The 15,768-nt window shown below is 39.2% G+C and overlaps 1 protein-coding gene across 3 annotated transcripts in view; it reads left to right on the top strand.

Moving 5' to 3' along the window:
- The window catches only part of fkbp8.L (FKBP prolyl isomerase 8 L homeolog), a 450,571-nt gene that overhangs the window by 427,634 nt on the left and 7,169 nt on the right, over positions 1 to 15,768 (top strand). The window contains 7 exon segments of one of the 3 annotated variants that reach the window (NM_001094877.1): positions 480 to 582; positions 4,697 to 5,007; positions 10,051 to 10,220; positions 11,355 to 11,443; positions 11,884 to 12,101; positions 13,547 to 13,719; positions 14,328 to 14,405. In NM_001094877.1, the coding sequence (NP_001088346.1) occupies positions 4,728 to 5,007; positions 10,051 to 10,220; positions 11,355 to 11,443; positions 11,884 to 12,101; positions 13,547 to 13,719; positions 14,328 to 14,405 (1,008 nt within the window). In that variant the 5' untranslated portion in view covers positions 480 to 582; positions 4,697 to 4,727. 3 annotated transcript variants of the gene reach the window in all.

Here is a 15,768-nt window from a genome sequence, read left to right as displayed (position 1 = left end):
CCCGGTGGTCCCTGGACACTGCGCAATAATGATGGTTGATCCCAATGTAATTAATAGGGAAAAAAGATAAATATATAGGAAGGCCAGTATTTTTTTCCAGAAAAGGTGGCAATCCTAATCCAGAGAGGCTGTTCTATTCTACCAGTATATATTGAAATTGCTCATAAATTGGGTTTTGTTGGGCCCCCTATACCGCCTGGGCCCCCTTGCAACTGCAGGGTCTGCTTCCTGTAGTTACGCCGCTGAATGAAAATAACAAACACTGTTTATCTACTTTGTCAAGATAATAACATAGGTTGCAGTTGCAATTCTCTTTATTATGCATACATATTTTGCCACGGACATCACAGCTACAATCATGTGAAAAAAATAGGAGCAACGCTACAGAGATTTGCTTTACTCTGCATGTAAGACATATCAAACGGGGAGGAGATGGAATGAGCCTATCAGGAAGCTGGAGTTGATAGCCAATTGGGGAACTGCTTACATTCTGTTCTAGGAAGTGTTTTCAAGCTGCAGGTGGGATCTTGCTAACATTCCGGGGAGATCAGTGACCACAGGCTGTACAAGGCAATCTCTGGGGTAGGTTGCTCCGGGTTAAGATGTGACGTTAAAACGCGGGGGGTAGATGAGACAGCGTAATAACGTGGGTTATTGTAGCGATAATAACAATCCCTGGGGGTTTGTACTAATAACAACAAGCCAGGGAGCTGCTGTATATATGCCATGTGTGTTTGCCTATGGTTGTGTTGGACTCCTCGGGCCTGCTACCCAGCTTGTGTACGGCTGATATATTAGACAGCAGCTCTCACCTGTGCCACTGCTGGCTGCTGCCGATCTGTCAATCTGCTTATTGGTTCCAGTGTGCCCGAGGCAATTGAGTCTTGTCAGAGAGATAAATAGAAGTCACACTTTAACCCATTTCAGTGACACACAGAGGTTGACCGCTGTAACAGCGAGAGGGACTTTACACTAAAGGTAATTGCTCTCTTAATGGGGTGGATCACCTTTAACTTAATCTCTGGTATGTTATAGAATGGCCAAATATAAGAAACCTTTCATTTGTTCTTTCATATTTATGTTTGATACTTTTTGAATTATTGGCTTTTTTACTCATTTTTATTCAAGGCCTTTCCTATTAATATTCCAATCTGTTATTCAAATCAATGCCTGGTTGCTAGGGTCATTGGGACTCTAGCAAACACACTTGAAAAAGGCCCTGTGTGCCCGCAACATGTCGTGTGGAAGCACAATAAAAGCCTAATTGCAGTTAACCTACTGTTGTGAGTGCGTCCCATACTTTATAATAAACAGATTGCTGGAATTGCAAACAGGAGAGCTTCTGAATAAGATAAATAACTCAAAAACCATGAATATTAAAATAAAATGAAAGGCAATTGCAAATTGTCTTATATCACTCTCTACGTCTTACTAAAAGTTAACTCAAAGGTGAACAACCCCTTTAAGGTCTTTCATAGAGTGCATTAGATACAGTCTGCAATTTAAGTAATGGGCACCCTATAGCAATTGTTAAATTACCCAAAAAATAATTTTAAATAACATGAGTAACTTTACAATGCTGCTAATGTGCAGGCTGCGTTGAGAGGCAGAGTTGGACCAAGGCTGGGAGGGCACAGCCAAAACATTAGTGTTTCAAATAAACACAAGTTTATAAGCCTAACCTACGTACTCACACAGACTGGTGATAGTAGGGCAGGGTAGTCCAATGTTTAGTATTCGCTAAACTACAAGGTTCACAGTGTGAATTTGCAGTGCAACACATTTCTGATTTTAAAGCTTTTAAACTAAGCAATTTGCTTATTGCCATTGGTTTTCCTTTGCCAGTTGTGTGCATGGAAAGGTTTGGTAGCATGAAAAAACTATAATTAATTCAATGCAGGGAAATCTGACTGCTACACTCAAATGCAGTTTATCTTTATTTTAGCTTGGCTTTATTTTAAAGGTTATCAACATTTTTTCATTTTTTTGTATGTTTGAGTAGTGTGATTTTGAAATTGTAAATGCTCATTACTACTTCATCTCTTCTATCCCCTGTTAAAAGACCCTGTCATACTGCACTTATAATATGCTGTATGTATATGTGATACAGCTGACATCATACGGACTGATTATATAACTGAATATAGTTGATAAGAAGATATTTTTCATGTTATTTTTGGCTCTTTATGTGTTATATGGCACATATGTCCAGCTGGAAGAAGGTTGTAGTACCTTAGGGAATATCCTGCCTTAGGCACGTATGTAGGCCATTATTTGTAAATAAGCTAGCCCAGAAACATGTTGTAGGTGCCAGCGTCTTCAAAACATTTGATACTTCAGTAATTCACATAACTTACAAACTAATTTACCTCAGAGGAAAAATAGGGAATGAAAGGTGCGCTGGGGATACCTGTAGAGAAAGGGAGACACAGCCTATCTAGTGTAGTATCCTTTGTACACTTTAGCGGGTATTAAATAATCAGATCTACTCACATTCGTGGAATGATCATATCGCAAAAGAGATCTGATCGCATATGTCTTCAGTGTGAGGTTAGTTTGCGGCTGGCGTGTCTGGTCGGTTCCTTCGCCTCAAGGCACATGAATGCCACGCTTCCCAGCGACACACCAAACTGCTCTTCCTTAGCAAATAGAAGGCACTGGAGGAGCAGTTTGGTGTGTCGCTGGGAAGCGTGGCATTCATGTGCCTTGAGGCGAAGGAACCGACCAGACACGCCAGCCGCAAACTAACCTCACACTGAAGACATATGCGATCAGATCTCTTTTGCGATATGATCATTCCACGAATGTGAGTAGATCTGATTATTTAATACCCGCTAAAGTGTACAAAGGATACTACACTAGATAGGCTGTGTCTCCCTTTCTCTACAGGTATCCCCAGCGCACCTTTCATTCCCTATTTTTCCTCTGAATTTTATGTGGACAAGTGGATCCATAGATTGAACTTTGGTGCAGCTTTCTTCCCCACCGTTTTGGACAGAGCGCAGTCTTCACCCCATTGACAAATAAACTAATTTACCTGATGCAGATATACTAGACTATACACTAGGGACAGTTTACTCAGGACCCAGTTAACCTACCTGTGTATTGGGAGGAGACTGGAAGAGAAGAAGTCCCCTGGGGGTACCAGTGCGCATGGTATCAGTAAAGATGTTTGCATGTGTATATACTGATTCAAATGGTAGCCCCTATAGGAGCCTTACACCAGCATTTCTGGAGCTCATGAAGAAAAGCAGGCACAATGGCAAGTTTAAAGGAGCCCATATAGGTGCCAAAACCTTCATAAATGGCTGTTTTTTGGGGGGAGGGCTGTTTTGATGCCTCTAGCAATCATAATTGATTCCTAGTGTACTGGTTACGATTGCATCCAGAAGCTAAGCACTGCAAGATTGCAGAATGTATCCAGCCTGTGGAAGTTTATATATTTATATGAGTGAGTTGGCAACCTTAGAAAACAACTGAGATTACACCCATTAACTGCTACAATCTGACAACATTCTGGAAGCTTGCACTAAACGTGTCAACCCAAAAAATAACACTTTGCCTAATAAAAGAAGACACAATTCTATGCAACTTTCCAGTTTGAATTTATCAAAAGTTGTTAGTGCTTTAAAAGTTATTTTTTTTAAATGTAATTGCTATTGAAAGCAGCATTTGCTCAACTCCTGGTTACTTTTTAAACAAAACCAGTCTCCTCCAGCAAGAGAGGTCTGTGAATCCATTGGCTTGTGTTAAATTGTTTCACCGGGGGATGGAATAGAAAGGGACAGACACTGCTTTCAATAGCAATACAAATAACTTAAAAACCATAGTTTCCAAGGTATGAAGAAACATAAAAAAAATATATATACTACTGATATAATAAATTTAGCATAAACGGCTCGTTCCACCAGTTGAGGAACTTGGCAGATGAATTTTTCCTGAATAACATCAGAATAGTTCAGAGTGCTTTGAAATTAGAATATCATACTGAGCAACTTTACATTGATTTATCTTAAAGGTTTCCATTTTGACAACAAGCTCAAATGGACCTTTGAAGTATATCATGAAAAAGTAAATGCAAATTGTTTTGCAAAAATTAAAATAAAATTGTCGTGAAATCTCTGGCTTCATTGCTTACTGAGCTGTGCAACATTAAACAATGTTGCTGCTATAAAGTAAAGTATGAGTATGCAAAATTGCCAATAAGTACGCATCTAGATTGATAGAACATGAGCACTGATGTTTTGGACTCCCTAGTTTGGGAACCTCTTTAATAATAAGTCTTGATTTGCACTTGTAGAGAGCATAGCTTAAGTTTCTTGGGTTGGCAATGGTGATAAGTATGACTGCCACCGTTAGTAACCAGGAGCCCTTTGGGTCTGCTGCCCCACATAACCCTCCCTGTCGCTTACCTCCAGTAATACAGTAAACATATTTACTAACACTGGATTCTGTCATATAGTACTGCAGTTCTAGTCCACTTTTTATATATGTTTTTACCAAAATAAAATACAATTGCAGATTGTTGTGCAAAAGTTGTTCACATATGTATGCCAGTTTTTTTTGTTTTTTTTTAGCAGCATGTAGTTTTTTCGGCACCTTCAGTTTCCCTTACATTTGTTTAAATCCGTTTCTGCTACTTCCCAAAAATCTTCATAGTGCATGGAAGCTCATATTTTCTTCACATTTTGTGCAGGTCACACTCCTTTCTTATCCGAGAACTAGAGATGACCTCTACGGAAGAGTCCATCTCCAATATATCTGATATTCATGATCAAGGAGAGAAAAAAGTTGAAATCCATCAAGCTGAGAGGACAGAGTCAAATCCAACTCTTCTGGAGAGCACAGAGGATTTTGAAATAATAGACAGCGCTGTGGAAGAAGATGATCTGAGCGATCTTCCTCTTTTGGAGGATGTAGAGAAGAAGGAGAATCCTGCAGCTGAGAATGATTCAGAAAAACAGCAGACCGATGCAAAGGAGGTACAAGAATGGTTGGATGTCCTAGGTAACTATTTGTTGGTTAATCAACCATAAAAAATGTATTGGTAATATTTATAAAAACAGAGATGAAGTGTTTCTCCACAAGGCAATATACCTGTACATTTATATTCATAATTAGTAGGCCTTAGTGCACTCATCAGGTTACTGAGGTATGAAGAGCTTAGTCTTGCCAGTAGAAACAATGCCTCCTGCCTGTCTAACTGAGAAAAACCAGAAAAGATATCCAATCTAGCAGCTTGATAAGGATTTTAAATAAGACATGACACTGGATCTGAGGCATAGTTTTGTTATTTAAAGAAATATAAAGTACAAGTTACACTTTAGTTAATTATTTTTGGCCAGCCATAAAAGTGTGTTGCTTGTTTCTTCTCTTTGTGTCTTTTCCAGTAAAATTAGATGCTTTATATTCTCATTATAGCTTCCTGGGCAAGAGCAATGAAATGGAAAATTACTCCTTGTAAATTGTAGAGAAGCAGCATGTGAAATGTTTTATGAAACCCAATTTCTATTACATTATTTAAACCGAAATAACATATTTGCTCTCATAACAGCTCAGTACATATTAGTGGTTTTGTCACTATGCATTTAAAGACCTCTGTAACTCTATTAATCATGTAATTAATGCAGTAAAAGAAAGCCTGTCTTTTATAATGAAAAAATGTGATGCTTGCAGGGCCGAAACTAGAGGCAGGCAGAGAAGGCCCCCGCCTATGTTGCAATCATATGGGGGGGGGCACTTTTAATGAGAATGTGTTTTTTTTAAAACCCTGGCTGCTGGCACAGGTACACAGATGTTTGGGGCAATATGATGGATATTTGGCTCCTGCTGGCACAGGTACAAATGAGGGGCAATATGATGGTTTTTTTGGCTACCGCTAGGATAGATACAGATTGGGGTTAAAAATATGATGGATGTTTTGGTTTATGCTGGCACAGGTACAGATTGGGGGCAATGTGAGGGGTTGACTGCCGTTAGCACAGGTACAAACGGGGGCAATATGATAGGTGCTGGCAAAGGTACATGGGCCAATATGAATGGTAAGGTGGGAAATGATAATGGGGGTGGGGGGGTGGAGGGGCACTGATTGAAGCCCTTGCCTAGGGTGCCAAAATACCTTGGCCCAACCCTGGATTCTTGTATCCATGTGTAAATGCACAGTGAAAGTTCTAAAACAAATACAGGAAATAATAGACTCCACTTAGAATAGTATAGTGCTAGTGATGTGCGGGTTGACAAAAAGTCGACCTGCAACTGGCCTTAACATGCCCCTCTATGACGTCACACCTATAAATAGAAGCTGCCGGAGGCCAGATCCCCCGGAAATCAGCCCGAACCTGGATTATGGGCTGGCCTGCACATCACTAATACAGACATAAAACCTTTTGACATTAGCAGAACCTAGACTTAAGTAACAGTTTTTTTAGCCATGGAGTACACTTTGTTCAGGGTCGGACTGGCCCGGCCGGGGAGACCTGGGAAAAAAACCCGGTGGGCCCCCGCCGAGCCAGACCCCTCTGCCAATCTCCTGGGCCTCCCTAAAAAAAATCATGCCGCACAGAGCACTTTGCGCATGCTAGCTGTGTGGCTCCGGCTGCGTATGAGCGCCGCTCCGTTGGGACAGCCATGCCATCATTATAGTGGGGCGGTTGAGGCAGGGGGTCCGGAGGGGGGCCCTGGACAGCAGTCCCGGTGGGCCCAGGGCCCCCCAATCCAACCCTGTCTTTGTTTAGTCTTGACCCATCTTGTACTTATGAGAGTTCTGATATAATTCTTTTGTATATATTATGTGCATATAGCCTCCTCTACAACTCCCCCTAAAGGACCTAATGCTCTTAAAGATAATCCTGTGGACAGGCCTGGACTGAGATTCAAAATAGGGTTGGCCATTTCTAATACACAGAGGCCCAAATAGCTCCCCAACAGCCCACTAAACAGTGACTTTCTATGGATCTTACATCAGCCCCTCTGGCATTTGCCAGAATCCTTAGATTGGCATTCTGGGCTTGCCTGTGGACCTTACTGACTAGATCCCAGCCTGTTGGATTTCAAGACTGCCCCAGACTAGTAAGAGGAAATTATACCTCTCCTTTGAGTCAGTGGAACTCAGGCAAAGTCAAGCAAAACAGAAATGTATAATACATTATTATTTGTCTTGCACATTTTGTTTTCAACTGAATATTTATTAAATGATATCATAATTATGTCACTCATTATATTTTCTAAATTAACAAGAGGCCAGCATTTTGCAAAAAAAAACATCATGTGCATATACATGTCATTATGCGTTTTCTCCAAAAAGTGGTTCACTAGACTTGGCTCATTATGCTCCTAAAATTTCCTTTCATGAGTCGTGGTGAACGGTCGGCCTGCCTCAGACAGCCGGCAAGGTGAGCCAGAGCCAATGATTATTTCCATTCACACAGCCATTAATAGTCAGCCTGCCACAAGCTTCAGCACAGAGCACTGACGCTGGGAATATATTAACTGTCACCCAAGTGAAATATAGAAGGCCCAGAGGAAGCCATTACAGGCACTGAGTATGACTGGAGGAGATGATTTACGATATGCTGGGTTACTCCAACAAGCCAGTGTGGAGAGAAGGCATTTACTATAGAAAGACTGCAGTATATGGGGAAATGAGGCATGTTTGGGGACAGGTGGAATGAGTGGCCCAGAAGGCTTTAAATCTTTTTATTAAGCACAGGTGGAATAACAAGATAGCGAATTGGGAATCCCAGAGCTGAGACCTCATTAGTAGTTCTGCATGCTTTGTGCCAGGATCTCTCGAATCTTGTGTGTTTAAATTCTGTTCTTGAAAGGTCCAGTGCAAATGTCTCATTCATTTTATAGCGGGAAGCCCAAAAGTTTAGTAAAAGGAAACGGATGTTTATATAGCCCTTATATGCTGTCATATACGTGGCTACAGAGTCTTTATGTAGATGCTCAGGTTCGTTAACTTTCTATGAGATCATTTTCATAGCGGACACACACATTTTAGGCCAAATGAATTAAATAAATCAATAAAAATGGTCCCTTGTTGCAGCTTTTGCATGTATTAAAATAAATCATTAATGTAGTGTAATCACACAACTATTTCATTCGAGAGCAGAAATTATTTTATTGTATGTGAACTGTCATTTCAGTCTTGGTCAAGGTATAAATATGTATCAAATGTGGAAAATGTGGAGCTGAGACAAACAATGTCCGGAAATTGTCATGAGTTTCAAAATTATGCATATGTAGAATTCAGTACTGTACCAATTAATTATTTTTATAAATTATTCTAAAATTATTGGTACGATTTCAAGACCTACTTAAATCTTTCTAATCATTCAAATGTAAAATATTGGATATTATCCAGCGCTTCATTTGATGAAGAAGGACTCCATTCAGACTACAGTTAATGGACTTTGCATGCACGGCGTAAAATTCTAGGTCATATCTCCAGGTTCTGTACATATATCTGGCGTTCATTACAACATGCAGAACTCAACCAATGTTATCATGAAGGCATTGAGAAATGCAAGGCATATATCCTGTAATTCTCTAGCTGCACCTACCTGAAATATAAGCGGGTTTGCAATAGCGCCAGGCCCGGATTTGTGGAAAGGCCACCTAGGGCGGCAGGCTTTTAGGGGGACGGCATGCTTCCCAAAAACACCCACATTGGTTCAAAAAACACTGGGGATGCGCTGGAGATACAACCATTTTTTAAATTTCCCATGCACCAATCCCCATTGCTCCTGTCCCCCTGGAGGGGACAGGGGCGACGAACGGCAGTGGGCCTAGGGGCGCCCACTATGTAAATCCGGCCCTGAATAGCGCATTAATTGGCCAAAAAAAATGTTTCCAGCCAAACAATATATTTTAAGAAACTTTAAGTTTAATCCAAACTTTTGATGCTTCTTTTGAATGTTCAGTTAATTAGTTGTACAGTATTTATTTAAACCCTGCTGACTCAACAACTGAGAAAAAGAAATAACTTGTGGCTTTTTCACTTGACAATGATTTTAGTTCTGATCAAGATATGGGGTTACAACAACAGAAATGCAAAATGTAGAAGCCTGGCATTGTCCTGTTGCAATTTTAATTTCCATGCAACCTTTGACTGTAAGGGACAGTAGTATGTAAGTGCATGGTATGCCAATGATTGACCTGTGGACCAAACAAAGAGACAATGTATGACGAGCCGTACACAGGTTCGACCTACTATCTGTTGTAATTTAATTAGTTAGAGCCAGCTGGTTCTGAGATTCAAAATAGGCCATGGCATTTTAACTCAGAGGCCCCAATTAGTCTCACGCAGTTTTAATGGATAGTGAATGTCTAATAGATCTTACAGCAGATATCTTTTTTGGGTCCTCTTTACTTCCTTTCCATCCACCAATGGAAATTTTCTGTTAGGGCCAACAATCCTTGATCCAAAAGGATTGCAGAGTTGAAGAGGCCTCAACACTGAGCATACATGCCAAAATGGTAGTGCAGTATGATTAAGAAATCTGCCAAGCTAAACCTGAGCATGTATGGCCATTATAAATGTCTTTATTTTCCATAGCTACTATGAAATTGAATCTTTTTTCAGTTTCAGTCTTGCCTAAATCTCCATTGATAACTGTCTTATTTATCCCCCTTATCCACCCTGTGGTGTTTCCAATTAAAAATGTCTAGTAATGGTATTGTACAGTTATTGCTGTAGGAGGAACAGCTACTTTTATATGCAGGTAGTCTGTTCAGAAGGATACCATAAAACATTGCAAATATGTCCCATACCAAGCTCATTTAAGACAGGCAAATAGTAGTATGTAGTTGTACGTTAGGCATTGGTGTTATACTAACACAGAATGTTAAGCGTTTTGCTTTCTCTCTGTTTTGTCAAATTGAGGTGGCAAGTCTTTTAGCTCCTATCAAACCATGAGAAGTAGTTGATAACTACATGAGTCTTTCTGTGGCACTTCTACTCTAATTTGGCATATCGGATTGCAGCAACATATTTATTTGAAGTTGCTAGCCTGATGCTTTTTGACATGATATACAATATCTATCCAGGTAATGGGATCCTGAAAAAGAAGGTTTTAATCTCTGGAAAGGGTGCTGAAAGTAGACCAAGAAAAGGACAGGATGTTACTGTGCAACTAAAGTCCATGCTGGAGAATGAAAATGTAGTAGAAGATCAAGAATCTCTTACCTTCACATTGGGAGACGGTGATGTCATTCAGGTGATTTTTTTTTTTTTTTTAAGATGTTTATTTATTTTGTTATTTATTTCACAAAAAGAATAACAGAAAATAAAAACATTATAAACATGTACAACAAAACATTTTACAGTCTGTTATATAGTTAAAAATGATTGTTATGCATATGTTACTACATCCGTTAATACCCTTATTTCTTTTCACGTCTTAAATTGTCAGCCTACAGCATAGTTATTGAATAGTTAGCCTTGGTGTTGGTATGTCTGGGGGATCTAATGATGGGTTAGCATCTAGCCAAGGTGTCCCAATTCTATCAAATTTTTAAAGGGTTCCACAAGCAATGTATGTTAGTTTTATAACAGGTACCATCTTATTCACTAAAGTGATCCACTCTGCTAGTCTTGAAACCGATATGAAATAATTATAATGTGAAAATGCTGCTCATCTTACAAAAAACTCATTCCAGGGTCATTGGTGGCCTCTAGTGGCCACAAGAGTGAATTATAGCTGAAGGTTTATGAAAAGACCCCAAAAAATCGAATGTACCATAAGGCTAAAGGCAATGTGGCATTTTGAATAACTCTGCTGTCCTGCAGAAAGACAAGGTCTCCCTGTGACATATGGATGTCTTGCTGAAGGACAGGGGTAGTCAAAATACCCATATGACTTAGGATTTAAAGCTTTGCATATTATCCAAGTTAAGAGATTGATGAGTTGCATCATAGTCTCATAATAATAATATTCTAACTTGAGATCTTTATGTCCACGTGTTCCTCCATCCTATATCATCTGGATAAATATAAGCTCTTATAGCATATAACCTTCTTTCATGTTTCACTTTATATCCTGAAGAAACTATGGTTATATGACTTTTTTCCAAAACGTCCAAATTTAGGCTACCTCCACACAGGGAAGGTCAGCCACTCAGCTTGCAAATAAGCTCAAGCTATACTCCTCCGCTCTCTGGTGCACCTGCACCCTGACACAATGCATCGGCCTGGGTGCAGACACTTGAAACGGATTTCAGCACCAGACGCTTGATTATTGTTTTTAGTGCTTAAATCTTCGCTGTATCTGCACCCTTAACCCCCTCGCTTATCAGATTTTCATTTAGGCAGTCCGTTTATTCTGAGCTTTTACATATATTTGTTTGTGCAGGCCCTGGACCTGTGTGTTCAGCTCATGGAGGTGGGAGAAACATCCCTCATTGCATCAGATGCCAAGTACTGCTATGGAAAGGAAGGCAGGTGAGTTTATTTGTGATGCATTAAGATTGGTAGTGGTATTATTTGAAACATGCATTGACATGCAACACATTACAAACTAAAACATGCTGAAAAGGCATAAAGTATATTCAATAAAAAAATAGAAAATACTATTGAAGTCATCGTAAAAGCATTTTCTCATTCAAAGGTGACCTGCAGCTATTGATATTAGCTTAGCTTTATTTCCTAGTTAAAGCAATAAGAAGCTGCACACAATTCCCCTTTACTTTAATTCAGTGGCTACAAGATCAAATCACGCTTTGCAAATTGACAACTCCAGTTGGAAGCATACAGTTAGACAAAGTCGCATCAGTTGTTTTTATCCAGAAATAAGCTAGGTTGAGGAACTAGTTATCTTTATTATGACTACCTATAATTATCCTGAAAAGTGTTCATAATTAGTTTCATGAACTATTCTCTAGGAGTCCAGACATTCCACCCAACTCCAACTTGAACCTTGAAGTTACCCTGCTGGATGTTCAAGATGGACCAGATCTAGAGAACCTTTCTGGACAGGAGAAGCTGAATTTGGCCAACAAGAAACGGGAACGGGGCAATTTCTATTACCAGCAAGCAGACTATATTTTTGCTATAAATTCCTATGACATAGCACTAAATGTAGTGAATTCAAGCTCCAAAGGTCAGTCCTGGTATAGGATCTTTAACCGGAATGCTTGGGACTTAGGGTTTTCTAGATAAGAGATCTTTCCATAATTTGGATCAACATACCTTAAGTCTGCTAAAATTTATTTAGCCATTAAATAAACCCAATAGAATTGTTTTGCAACTACCGGTAATATGGATTTTCTGCAACTTAGTACCATCAAGTACATGGTAGTGAAAAAGAAAATCATTTTTAAAAATTAGAACTATTTGCTGAACATGTGCTGTGTGGGAGATGGGTTTTGACTAATTCACAGGTTTCTGGACAAGTTTACAGACAAGGGATCTCATACCTGTACTGAATTTTACATTTTCAGGATTTGGTCAGGTTCTATCTTTATTAGGAAATCTAAGCATATGTAAAGTTGCCCGTATGTATTGCTTTAATTAATAACATTAACTTCTCTTTTACAAGTGACTGTAAAACGTCTGTGTATAACGCTTCTCAAGTATGCCAGGCAATAGTGATGTGCGGGTCGGGATTTCCCCGACAATTCGACGCGCAACTATTTTGTCCAATTGCATTAAAGGCAGTGGGCGTGCGTTTAATTATCGTCGGCGTTGAAAAACTTTAATTGACCGTGAATTGCCGCCTGTCGAATAAATTCGCCCATCACTAATTCTGAGCAATGTTGCTTACCTTGTGCTTAAGAGCTAGAAAAATGTCACTAATGCGTCACCACACAAAAGGGCATACATTATCAGTATCAGGAAATGTATACAACCTGTTCAAGGAGTGATATTTTACACCTTGTACATGCACCAAGCAAGTAACACAGACATTGTATGTGCTGTCCATTTAAATTGCCGGTTTATGCAATTCGGTGCATGTCTAAGGTGTATTCTAATACGCTTTGCTGGTAGAAAGAAATATGTTCAGCACAAGCAGTTTTCATTGAAGCATGAGCAAACAGTGTGTGTGTGTGTGTATATACATACATACATACATACATACATACATACATACATACATACATACATACATACATACATACACACACTTTGTGTGTACCGAAATAAATGTTGAAGCTTCATGTATAAAAAATACGAGACGATTATCCCTTTTGTAACTGCACATCATCCTCCAGTCTCTAGCAAAATTTTAACCATTGCTGAAGCAAAGACATACATCGAGCTTTACCTGTAGTGTGGGAAATGTCATGTTTTTCTCCTACAGGTTTCTAGGAGAACAAATATGAATACAAATAACCATGTGCTACCACACGTCCTATATATAAAATCTGTATAACTGCTTTTTAATATGTGTCTGTTGCTATTTGCGGACATCAGAAATGCTTAAGAATTATGGCATCATATTCTTTGGACAAGATTTTTGATACTTTGTATAATTTTTATTTATTTCTAGGCAGTATTTATCCTATAAAAATGCTTTTGTTTATTGATCTTCTGCTTTCTCTATAGTTGATTTCAGTTCAGAAGAAGAATCCTCTTTACTGGATGTCAAAATGAAATGTCTGAACAACCTTGCAGCATCACAGCTGAAATTAGACCATTATGAGGCTGCCCTGAAATCTTGTAATATGGTGTTGGAGCACCAGCCTGAAAACATTAAGGCTCTGTTCCGAAAAGGAAAGGTAAGTTCTATAGACACTCCCTGCTATCAGTGTGTGTGTTATTGAGTGGATACAAAGGGTCCACCATTAAAAAGGTGGCCATTAGTCATTGTCTTTTCACTAAACTTCCTAAAACAAATCTTAACAGTTTTTCGGTGGTGCTCTATTAATGACATTTAAATTACGGAAAGGCCGTCTCCCATAGACTCCATTATAATCAAATAATCCAAATATTTAATACCTTGTATTTGATCCAAACTTAGATATATTTTATCCTTATCAGAAGCAAAACCAGCTTATTGGGTTTATTTAAGGTTTACCTGATTTTCTAGTAGACTTAAGGTATGAATATCCAAATTACAGAAAGATCAGTTATACAGAAAACCCCAGAGCATTCTGGATAACCAGTCACATACCTGTAGAAATGTGCGACTACAAGTCAAAAAGAAAACATTGGTTGTCAGGACCCCCCAATAAAAAGAAAAAAAAAACAAGTTATATTAACCAGGTATTTGCCTAAATGGCCAGTTGGAAAGTCTGGGCCTGCTCTCTGTGACACAAAATTGTTTTCTGTGCCATGCTATAGTAAAAAAAAAAAAAAAAGCCAATTTGGTGTGTTTTTCTCACAGGTGTTGGCACAGCAAGGGGAGTACAGTGATGCTATCACTATCCTAAGAAAGGCCCTGAAACTGGAGCCTGCCAATAAGGTAAATCCGTCAATTCAGTTTTGTAGTAAAACAGTAACTAATTTGTTTTATGTTGCCTGACTTTGGCACTATGAAAATTAAAATATCAGAATAGAAGCTGCAGTATTTTACTATTTTTGCGTTTCCACCTGGTATGTTAAGTTAGTACAAATAACTTTTGGTATTGTACTATTTTTATAGTCTTTATTTAGTTTCTGCAGCCTTTAATTTTGACATTTTGAAATTGCTATTTGTTTGCTAGGCGCACTGACTCTAGCAACTAGACATTGTGTGAATGTTTGAATAGAAGAGGACCTCAAGTGAAATGTATGCAACAATAACAACAAGGATAGGGAATAATTTGAAGATGCCACAAAAATTCAGCAGAGTAGTGCAAGACTTTTGCAGCATGACCGTTCTTGCTCTCCATTGCTAGGTACAATATATTAGTGATGGAGAGCTCGAGCATATTCTAGTCATATAGCTGCAAGAATGTCGAGAAGGAATGCACAGTCAATAAATTTTGCCTTCAACAGAGATATTTAATATATATCCTAAATATTTTTCACAAAAATAATTCTTGTCTTGATGTAAAAAAATCATAGGTTTAGAGCAAATAAGCAAGGCTCTTAACACACTTCAGAGATTCGCAAAGCAGACTACAAAAAATCAACTCTTATTAGAATCCGCATTTTCCACATGTGCTTTACAATGACTTTATACTTGCACAACCCTCCAGACTTTTATTGGAGTCAGAACTCCTACAATGCACTGCAGCATTCCATTTAAATTCTAGGAAGTGCTGCTGGCCTGCCTCTTAGATTTTTAGAGGTGCAAGCCACCACACCCAACTGAATCAGAGGTATGGTAATATATTTTAAATTGTGCTTGCTGTTTGGCAGTATTAACAGCCAAATATATCTTCGTACAAAAGCATTTTCTCTGTCATCATAGGGGGACACAGGAACGATGGGGTTAAGCTCCACCCTCCAGGAGGCAGGACACTTACTAATAAATTTGTGGGCGTGCCTAACCGGCTTAACCCCCACACTCCAGCTTATCCAATCAGTTTTTTAAGTGTCCTGCTACCAGGAGGAAGCCAGATCAGAGGAAAAGGCAGAGGAAGATCGGAGCAAGGCAATCAGTCTTCTGCAGAATTTTGGCTGGACCATAAATTGGTCGAAGTCCAATTTGCGACCCAGTCATCACATGACATTCCTGGGTCTCGAGTTCAATACCATTACACAAATGGTGCATCTTCCGTTGGACAAGCAAATGAAGGTCATGAAGCAAGTCCGTCTACTCCTCCGAGATCAGAGTCCAACTGTTCATCTAGGAATGAGAGTGCTGGGACTCATGGTTGCTACCATAGAAGCCGTTCCAT

Source organism: Xenopus laevis, chromosome 1L (genome assembly GCF_017654675.1).
Source record: "Xenopus laevis strain J_2021 chromosome 1L, Xenopus_laevis_v10.1, whole genome shotgun sequence".
In the NCBI taxonomy this organism is placed as follows: domain Eukaryota; kingdom Metazoa; phylum Chordata; class Amphibia; order Anura; family Pipidae; genus Xenopus; species Xenopus laevis.
The sequence above is the reverse complement of the archived record's forward strand: the minus strand, read 5'-3'. Positions and strand labels throughout refer to the sequence as shown.